The 10,778-nt window shown below is 48.9% G+C and overlaps 1 protein-coding gene across 4 annotated transcripts in view; it reads right to left on the bottom strand.

Moving 5' to 3' along the window:
* Positions 1-462: 462 nt before the first annotated feature.
* LOC119461228 (uncharacterized) overlaps positions 463-10,778 on the bottom strand; it is a 31,583-nt gene continuing 21,267 nt past the window's right edge. For 2 of the 4 annotated variants that reach the window (XM_049672286.1, XM_049672287.1), the window contains exon 2: positions 463-2,707. In XM_049672286.1, the coding sequence (XP_049528243.1) occupies positions 2,060-2,641 (582 nt within the window). In that variant the 5' untranslated portion in view covers positions 2,642-2,707 and the 3' untranslated portion in view covers positions 463-2,059. Of the gene's footprint in view, positions 2,708-3,163; positions 4,177-10,778 lie in introns of those variants that run through there. The other 2 variants (XM_049672288.1, XM_037722458.2) reach the window with 2 other exon arrangements.

Below are 10,778 nucleotides of genomic sequence, written 5' to 3'. Positions count from 1 at the left end.
AATGCGGCCGAGAGAGGGAAGTTGGACCCTGTAACGCGTGACCGACCTACAAATTCTTTCTCCACGGAATACTCATATGCAGGCAACAGATGTCGCAAGAAGACAAGTGAAGGTCTGTCATCAACTGAATGGCCGTGCATCAAACAGGACACCAGCTTTAGTCACTTAAACACATATCGTTGCGGCAAAGCATATATATATATATATATATATATATATATATATATATATATATATATATACACAGGGTGTTTCAGGCGAACACTTTCAAAAATTCTAAAAGGTTGCCTGTGGCAGATAGCCCAATTCTAGTTCATGAGCTGGTCTACTCGAAGAGGCGGACATTACTTGCACAAGAAATTGAAATGCATAATCGAATATTAACAGAAATTTACTAATTAAGTTTTTAACTAATTACCTGATGGCACATATTGCAATTTACAATTGTTGCCGTGGAGTTCGCAAGGCGGATCCACTTGGAACGAATTCTCGGGATCACACCTGTTTCGAGATATTAATTCCCGAATATTGCGGAGAAATGCATTGGCGTTCCAGTTAGGTTCTTAACAAAACGTCGCTTTTTGCACTGAAGCACAAAATTAACTGGAACGCCAATGCATTTCTCCGCAAAGTTCGGGAGTTAATATCTCGAAACTGGTGTCATCCTGAGAATTAATTCTAAGTGGATCCGTCTTGCGAGCTCCACTGCTACAATTTGTAAATTGCAATATGGGCCATCAGGTAATTAGTTAAAAACTTAATGAGTAATGTTTGTTAATTAGTCGATTATGCATTTCAATTTTTGTGCAAGTAATGTCCGCCTCTTCGAGTAGACCAGCTCATTAACTAGAATTGGGCTATCTGCCACAGGCAACCTTAATTAAATTTTGAAAGTGTTCGCTGAAACACCCTGTATGTGTGTGTGTGTGTGTGTCGAAAAATCACTACTTTGCGGCGGTGCCGTGTTTTTGTAGCGATTTATTTCCTTTTTCCGCGCGCTTCTCTCTCCGGCATTGGCTCGCAAGCCGCCGCACTGACGTCACAGTGGATGATATGAAGAGAATTAGCATCAAAGGAAAATAATCGTTACAAACTACGCCATTGCCTAAACTTTTTTTTTTCAGTTGTGGGTATTATAGAACCAAAGAAACAACCCTGCGGCCAATGAAACTTCACGTGACAACTACGTTATCCGTGGAACGTCACGTGGCTGCCCCCGCGCGGTTTCATTCTGAGCACTGTCAAATTCTGTATTGGCGGCGTTCTGAGCCAATCAGAGAGGCTGTAGCAGCCCTGCGAGACAATCAGAACTAGCAAGATGGCGAATTCGACAATCTGGCGGAATTGAACGACGCCCAGTACTTCGCAACCCCGCACTCTCCCGAGAGTTTATGAACTATTCACTCCATACAGAGTTTCCCACAAAAATAACTAGAGTAAACTCAGGCGCTGGTGTCGACGGGAGCTGCAAACATGGCGGCTCGACCAGCACGGGAATGATGGGCAGTAGACGGATTTGCCTAAGCTTCGTCCTTGTGGCTTCAAACGGCTTTGTGACTTCGCAAATTGACCAGTTTCAACAACATAGTGCGTTACAAATGCAACAATTCGCAATGATTACGCAAGGGCGCAGTGGCGAATCGCCTTGGTGTGTTTAGAAAACGATGAGTGCTTTAGAAACTTAGAAAGGTAAAGCGCAATAAAGATGACGTTAAAGGAACGAAATAAAATTTGATTTCATTTGATTTGATTTGAAGCCACACGGACGAATATTAGACAAATCCAAGTACTAACCGTTATTCCCGTAGCATCGGCCCGGGTAGGGGGGGGGGGGGGGCGCAGTATTCTGTAAGTGTCCACTTAGTAGACATTTCGTCTGCTGCTGAAGTTCTGATTGGTTGCTGGGGTACGTGTCAGAAGGAGGCAGGCGCCCCTGCCAATCAGCACTCTAGCAGCAGACGAAATGGACATATCCATTAAGTGGACACTTACAGAATGGCCCCCCTAGACGAACGGATCGCCAGAGTTCCTTCCAGTAAGTTTTGTAAGAAACTTTGATTCACTCCTCCCCGTCTTCGTCAGAATTGTGAACGGCAGCACGGGCTCCTCCGAACACAGCGCCGCCACCACTGGAAGGCTCGGATGGACCTCCGTGAAAGCCCTCGTTGACGTGGCTTACGGTGCTGTGTTCCTCAGGCGGCTTCCAGGTCGAAGACGTGGCAGCAGCGGCGGAGGCCTCGGTGGAGTGGTGGTTCTGCGACGGCGACGGAGGTGCACCGTACGGTTTCGTGAGGCTTACGGGCGTCGCGTAGTCCGGCTCTTTCTCCCCCGTCAGCGGCATGCAGCTCAGGTCTTCGTGGTGGTCGGCCCCGGGACTTCCGGGCACCTTGATGTCAGGCACGTCCAGGTCGTGGTTGTCCAGGCACTGCGTGGTCGAGCCCGAACCCCCGGGCCCGTCGTCGTCGCAGTCCTTGTAGTTGAGCACCGGGTACAGACGACCGTGCTTGATGGTTGAATTGGCGTTGATCATGCCATAGTCCTTTGTGTCCGAGCAGAAGCGCTTGAATGCCACGTACAGGCCGATTAGCGAGATGCTGATGATGACGAACAGCACGATGCCCAAGATGATGCCGAAGATCATGGCGGTGGCTGGGGGGGTGTCTCACTCTGCGAGGGACTTGGTGGTCGGCAACTGGCAAACTTGTGCCTGCAAAGACACGCAGAAAACACGGTGTCATAAGACTGTTCACAACATTGTTCAAAGGAGGTTAAGAAAATCGGAGCGAAAAGCTTTTGCACGCACGAACTGCTGTGCTGCGCAGTTATGTGCAGTGCAATCTTGATTTAGCTTCGGTGAGGCAGGCCTACAGTGCGAACTGTAACTAGAAGCGTGCGGAACGATTGATTAAGCGATTTTCGAAACGCGCAGTGTATTTGGCTGCACGTTAAACATTCGTGTGGAGAGTGCAACAGAAAACCAGGAAGAGAAGAAGGAAGGAAAACAGAAGCAACAAGCTAGACGTGCGAAAAATAAACTCAAACCAACAGGACTCCTCAGCAAGCAGACGTGAACTCAAAGGAACGCAAGATGTTCCTGCTTTTGCGGTCATGCGTTATCCTCCGCTGTGGAACACGGGACTGAAAAATGCGGGGAATCCGTTACCATATTTAGTCTATAGACACGTGCGTGTCCCGCACTTATGGCATGTCCTTCAGGAAGGCACTGTTCACACGTCCCCTAGCCGTAGTCTGAACCGACGTGTCCGCCACAATGCCGGCGTCGACGCTATCGTCCTCCGCCGTGAGGTCACCCGCACCGGGAAGCACGACACCGTCGTCCACACTGTCACCCCGCCAGAGCGGTCTCGTGTCCACTCGGGACGCGTGCTCCTTGAAGAGTCCCACCGGCATCTGCAGCAGCTTCGGCCTCGACACGAGCACGCCGTCTCGGTCGTCGTGGTTCACGTCGTGCACCGAGAACGGGTCCGGCGTCTTGGTGATCCGCGACGAGACGCCACTGTCAGCTCCAGCCGATCTCTCCGGTCGGTCCCTACTGCGCACGAAGAACGGGTTGCCCACGTCTTCCTCCTCGTCTTCCTCTCGCACGCTGGGCATTGGAGGCGCCTGGATTGGAGGAGGAGGAGGAGGTTGTCCCGGAGGAGGTGGTGGTTGTTCCGAAGGTGGCACGGGGCCGTGATAGTCGCACATGTGGACGTGGTAGGCGCCCGGGTCCTGCTTACACGGCTCGTTGCACTGGGGACAGGGCGGGCACTGCTGGCTCCGGATCTTGTTCTGGAAGTGGGCACGGCGCTTGGCCCGCTTGGAGGCCGTTATGCAGACTGACACGCAGAGGACGATGATGACCCCTACGGAGATGACGGCGAGAGCTCCGACAAAGATGGCCATCCCCGGACCGGCGTCGCCCAGGAAGCCGCCTTCATTACCGCCTTCGTCGGGACTCGGCGTCCCTTCGGTGGCTGTCGCCGACGCGTTGTAGTTTGTGCTGTTGGCGAGGGTGGCAGACGTCGCTGAGCTCGGCAGGGTCGCCGCGTTGGCTTCCGTCCGCTCTGGCGGAACCGTTGGTGGGTCAGTCGTCAGGTTAGTTGCTGCCATGGCACTTTATATTTTTCCGTGTATAAGATGAGTGGTTAGTGGGTGAAGTTGGCTTGTCATGAGGGCACAGATATAGAAGTGCAGAGAGAGCGGGAGTTACGGATGCATCTGGAAAGAAGGGTAGGAGAGAGAGAGAGAAAGGACGAAGGCAGGAAATGGTAATGTTGCACCATTCAATTGGCAAAGAAAGCATGCTGATAGGAGGAGAAACAAGAAATAGAGGAATGGAAGAATGAAGCTATGAAATAATTTGTAAGTTATTTATTTATTTCTATTCTTGAGAAATGATTTTCCTCTACCTACACAAGGACAGAGTAAAAGCTCAAGATCATTGTGAAAATGATAGACATGAACGCCCTGTTTTCCTGCCGAGAAACCAATACCATTTTTTCTTTTCTTTCCCGACCACACTACTAAATTAGTTAAGCGTACTCTACGGGGACAGCTGTAAGCATATCAGTGCTGCTCATAAAGATCAATTGACAACTCAAAACACCACAGCACAAACACGACAGTGCTTGTTCCCGAGTTCACCACTGCCATGGCAGTGTCATCGTTTATTCTTTATGAGTGCCCTTTCGCGTCTATTCTGCAGTAAACAGGACTAAAAAAATTAATAAATAAAAAATAAAAAAAAGATGCTCATCACAATTACGCACCAACTAGAGTGTTGGTTTGAGCTAGTTGGTTAGTTTTCATGCTGAAACGAGCGCAAAGGACGAATGGCAAGACGACACAAGCACTTGTCTCGTGTTCAAACTCATCCGTGTCTTTTGCGCTGCTTTCAATATGTTATATACGTAGTACATAGTTCTTCAATCACACGAGTTCCGAAACTCCGCTTCAAACTCTGGGCGCGTTCCGGCGCCTTTCTCTTGGGCGCTAACCGATAACGCATCACCAGTGGACAACAAGTTGAAACTCGCCGTCACGGATCGCCTGCTAAAAAGAGCTTGAAATGCTAATATGCCTGCAAGAAAAGATGCTGATTGATTGAAAGTAGTGGATTTTGGCGTTGCTGACAGTGCGTGCTTAAATCTTGTGTTTTTTGGTCTTTCCTTCTGTGCTTTTTTCTGTGCTTTTTTTTCTGTGCATTTTATAGTTTGCCTTATTGTCCATGGGTGTCACGAGAGTTAGCAGAACCCCACACATTGTGCGCCAGTCACTGTGTCCACGGAGTCTTGAAGCACTGTTCCTACGGGGGGTTTCGTAAATGGCACGCGTGCTTGAGGAGTAGTTATACGTATACTGTCCGCGTATAGTTTGCCTTATTGTCCATGGGTGTCACGAGAGTTAGCAGAACCCCACACATTGTGCGCCAGTCACTGTGTGTGTGTCCACGGAATCTTGAAGCACTGTTCCTACGGGGGGTTTCGCAAATGGCACGCCTGCTTGAGGAGTAGTTATACGTATACTGTCCGCGTATATTACTAACCTTTCGATAAAGTTTGCAAAAGTTATGTGACGCCATCATAAGAGCCTGCATCGGGCAAAATAAGGTATTACGACAGCGATGATGTATTCTTGCAGAAACAATACCACATCACGTATATTTGAAGCACCTATACCGACCACGCCCGTGTTTGCGAAACCTAGCGTGAAATGATTACATAGCAGACATGTATGTCTCCTTTTAATCCCGCCAGTACACACATTCTGCTAGCTTCACCTATCTCGGTAACCTGAACGCTTACGCGCGTGTTCTGATGCAGCGGCGCATAAAAAAAGTCATTTCTCTCTGCTACATACGAGTTCCTCGCTAGTAAACAGATTCGCTCGAAACTGCTCAGCGCGCTCTTTCCGTCTTCTTGTTTGCCTCGGCGCGTTTTACGTCGAAACTGGACGTGCAGCCTTCGTGTATAGCGAAACCTTGGCGATTAAACGCAGCAGTAATACCTGTGCATAATAGAAGTTTCTCGGAGAGTAAACTGCGGGAAACACCACTGCGGGGCTTTCGGTTTCGGTCCGTTTCGTTCCGTTCCGTTTCACTTTCTCTCTCTCTCTCTTTTATTATTATTTTTTTTTTTCCATTCGACGACCGACCTTGCGATAGCAGGCCGTTTTACTATGGAGGCTAGAAGGTTTCTAGTTTCACCGCTTCAGTGGTGCGGCTGTTACTACGACACACACAAAGTCCCTTTCGCGCGCAGAACACTTCGTCTCGCTGGAAACGGCTCGCGCGCTTGACAGTGTACGCTGCCAGTGGCGCGGGGGGGTCGCCCAGTCACGCTCGCGTCTCCGTGAATAGCTACAGGAACAGCCCAGCCCTTCTCGGGAAAAAAAAAAAAGTACCACACCAAGGTCAGAACCGTCAAGGCGGGGTTCAAACCCGCGCTGCCTCGCCTCCCCCAGTCCCCCCTCCTTTGTCCCTCCCTCTTTCTCCCTTTACCTGCGAACGAGCAAGAGCTGACCCCGGCAACGGTGGGGCAGCAGGGAACAGCAATTAGTGATATTGGGGAGGGAAAGAAAAAAAAAAAAAAAAGAAAAATGAACGGAGCAGGCGGCAGTCAGCGCGGCCAAGCGTGTTTCCCATTCCGAAGAAGCACGGTGGGGGCCATGTCGCGGGGGCCGCGGCGCACATAATTTGACCTCGCAAATGTCGCCGGCGAAACCAACTCGTGCGCGATGAGACGCTTCGTCAAGCAAGGAAGACCCGCCGCCTCCTGGTTCGCTTCGTCCATATATTGGAGAGTTGGGGTTCTCTTTCTCTCTCTCTTGCGCACACATCGAGGTTCGGTCACCTACTCTCTCTGTCTTATCGTTTTGTGTTTTTCTTTGTTTCTGTTTGTTTGGTCTTTAATCTTTCCATTTATCTGCGCTGGCGTGCGAACCTTCTTCCTCCGGTGTCATGCTCGCTCGCGGCGCGCGATTCGGCCATGGACGCCGCTTCTGCCGCTCAATGTAACGGGGTCGAGCATGCGTGGCGGCGGCCCGGTCACACAGCACTGACCACACATGGAAACCGCGCGCGCGTTAGGAGTCGTGGCCTTCGCGACGGCCCTGTCTTTCTTTCCCCGCGCTGTTTTATAAAATTCGTGCCGTAACTCGAGACTCCGCCCGTGACCCGGGAACGCGCGGCTGGCCTCCCGCTGTATATAATACGACCGCTTTCGGCGCCGGTAACAGCCGCGTTATTTTCCCTCGTTGGCGTCGTTATAAAAAAGATGCTTGCCTGTGTAACGAGAGTTGAACGAGACGGTGGCCGGACGGGCAGTTTGCGTTATTTAACTAATTGAATTTCTCAAAGTAATATGCGTCAGAAAATTCGTAAAGTAAGACTTACACACAACCTACAGACATGACGGCGTCGAATTGTAATTTGAATATACGAGAAAACATAATTCTGGTACGCGGAAACTCGAAGACAAACCCCTTTTCCAGCTGCCGTTTGAGGTCTTTCTTAGTGGGAGCGGCGCACCCCGCTCGGTTCCTTCCAGCACTATCCAGATGGCGCTTGCCTCCGCGCATCCGCGACAGCGGCAGTGCCGGCCGTGCGGCGAAAAGAAAAAAAAAAGAACTAGAAAGTTCGCCTTCGTGCATAGCGCTCGCCACCAGCGTTTGCAGGTAAACATTACGGTTGCATAAGCTGCAGCTGCAGGGAACCGTGAGAAGCAGCCAGGGAGCTTTGAATGCTATCGCGTTCCACTTCTATCAGATGACGTTTCACTGCTTCCTACACTGGCGACAATAAAGTATGCGTGTTATTATTATTATTATTATTATTATTATTATTATTATTATTATTATTATTATTATTATTATTAACGTATAATAACTAGTCTAACTGACCATCACCTGTCTTTATTGTTTCCCTGTAATCAGCTGTGCGTTCGCAGTGTAAGCTCAGTCGGGATCTCCAGTGCAGACAAGGCACTGCAATAGTCGAAAGATTGCCGTAATAGGTTTGCATTGAAGCTGCCAAGAATAAATCTTCGGATGCAGCGATCAATTAACGTACAGATCGAGGGTGAGGAACTGTACAGATCCAGGATTACTGTGCAAATCCAGGGTAAGTGTATAGATCCAATATCACGTGGGTATCTCTAGTAATCAATGAGGTAATCGAGAATTCTGCGGAGTACAGTCAACCTCTGTATATGGCTTCCATAGATTATGAAAATGCATTTGATTCAGTAAAGATATCAGCAGTCATAGAGGCATTGTATAACCGAGAGGCATATATATATATGCATATATGCGAGAGGCATATATACATGAAAATCTTAGCAAATATTTACAACTATTCCACAATTACCTTGGTTTTCCGCAAGAAAAGTAGAAAGTTACCTATCAAGAAAGGGGTCCAGGCAAGGAGACACAATCTCTCCAATGCTATTCACTGCATGCATAGAAGTATTCAAACGCTTAGACTGCGAAAGCTTAGCAGTGAGGATCAACGGCGAATATCTCAGCAACCTTCGGTTTGTAGATGACATTGTCCTATTCAGCAACAATGGGACGAATTACAAATGATTGAGGATCTTGACCGAGAAAGTAAGAGTGGGGTTGAAGATTAATATGCAGAAGACAAAGATATATATATTATAATGTTAAATAGCCTGGCAAGGGAACAAGAATTCAGGATCGCCAGTCAGCCTCTAGAGTCTGGAAAGGAGTATGTTTATCTAGATCAATTACTCACAGGGGACCCTGATCATGAGAAGGAAATTTGCAGAAGAATAAAATTGGGTTGGCGTGCATACGGCAGGCATTGCCAAATTTTGAATGGGAGCTCACCACTGTCGTTGAAAGGAAAAGTGTACAACCATTACATTCTACCGGTGCTAACTAGGAGGCAGAAGCTTCGAGGTAAACAAAGAAGCTCGAGAACAAGGACCACACAACAACACGACAAGCGACGGAACGAAAAATGTTAGGCCTAAAATTAAGAGACAGGAATAGAGCGGTGCGGATAAGAGAGCAAACTGGGATAGCCGATATTCTAATGGACATTAAGTGAAAAAAAATGCAGCTGGGCAGGCCATGTAATGCGTAGGATGGATAACCGGTGGACCATTAGGATTACAGAATGGATACCAAGAGAAGGGAAGCGCAGTCACGGACGGCAGTAAACTAGGTGGTGTGATGAAATTAGGAAATTTTCAGGCGCAAGTTGGAATCAGCTAGCGCAAGACAGGAGATCGCAGGGAGGAGAGACCTCCGTCCTACAGTGGACATAAATATAGGCTGATGATGATGATGATGATTATCTCTACACATAGAGGAGCGCGGAGGTTCGTATCTCCTCTTCGCAGTCACTAAGTTCATCATCATCATCAACAACCTATATTTATGTCCACTGCAGGACGAAGGCCTCTCCCTACGATCACTAAGTTAAAAGGATACTAAACTGGACTGGACAAACTTTATTTGGGTCCTGCAGGACGAGCTTAGACCGTAGCGGGCGTCTCCCACGTAGAGACCGACAGGGAATACCTGGCGGCCGCTTCGTGGGCCTGCTGGACGGCCCATTGCTGGTCGGCGAGAAGCGAGCTCCTGAGGGACTTCTCCCACTTGTCCGAGGTAGAGTCGGGATTAGCGTTTCTACGCTCCCAGAGCATATGTGCGGGTGTCGCCGTGTATCCGCACGAGGGATACTAAAGAGATAAAAAATTTAAGAAACTGGAAGGCGATTCAACCTGTAGTTGACGCGGATGAAAGACAATGTCTTTCTGAGTGAGTTGGAAGTGAGAATACGGTGAGTGAACCATATAATCCGTGCTGAGAGGCCCGCAGAGTCTCAAACGACCGCGTCTGCCTTCGACCAGGGCAGACGCAGCGTATCAACGACACCTTCTCGAAACGCTATAGCTATCACGAGAAAAGAAGGCGAGAACGTATACTCCTTACACCGGTACCACCGGTACCGCACGGTGGTACCACCGATATCGGCCCACATTTTTGGACAGCACTGTCTCCGGGATCGGCCCACAAACAGGCTAGAAACACACAAGACCGATACGGAAAAGTGGGGGTATAACAGGCCACGAAAGACATTGTCTTTAATAACTTGAACTGTATTTGTAAGTGACATTTTTGTGATATCAAGAAGGGCGCATTTCTCGTTAGATGAGACTCGATAAGGAGTAGAACGAACGGGCAGGGGGGGGGGGGGGGGGGGGTACAAATATTCGAAGAATACTTTACCAAGCCTAAACTGATTAAGTGATTCTCTTTTGGTGTTCCATTAAGGGAGCGAAAGAGTCACTGGGATGTGGGGATTTTTTTTTTTTTTTTCAACGTGTAGCTGCTCTTAATTGTCTCATTGACAACGCAGAGGTATTGAATTGTGCGCGAACGTTAAAGATGCCTGGAACAAGACACGAGATCGTTCACTTGCAGTTGCTAAAACACATTCATCCGCGCCTTCTCTGCTCCAGCGCTCGTTTTGGTGTAACGAACGGTGTATTTTGAGTTCAACTGAAACAACAATGTACCCTATAACGACGGCGGCAAGCCCGATGAAGCATGAACTCGTGACCTATTCGATTCCAGAGTCTCCAGGCATTTCAAGAGATTACACTGCACCGCCAACGATAACAGGTACGTTGTTCCAAGCCAAAACGAGATCACCCGCCGCAAACTGACGGCCAGCGACCTCGCACTTCACGGCTCTAGGAAGCCCCGCCGAGCAGTTTTCGGCAAATAGCGTCCCTGCGTTGAAC

Source organism: Dermacentor silvarum, chromosome 8, assembly GCF_013339745.2.
Source record: "Dermacentor silvarum isolate Dsil-2018 chromosome 8, BIME_Dsil_1.4, whole genome shotgun sequence".
In the NCBI taxonomy this organism is placed as follows: domain Eukaryota; kingdom Metazoa; phylum Arthropoda; class Arachnida; order Ixodida; family Ixodidae; genus Dermacentor; species Dermacentor silvarum.
This window is presented reverse-complemented; position numbering and strand designations above follow the sequence as displayed.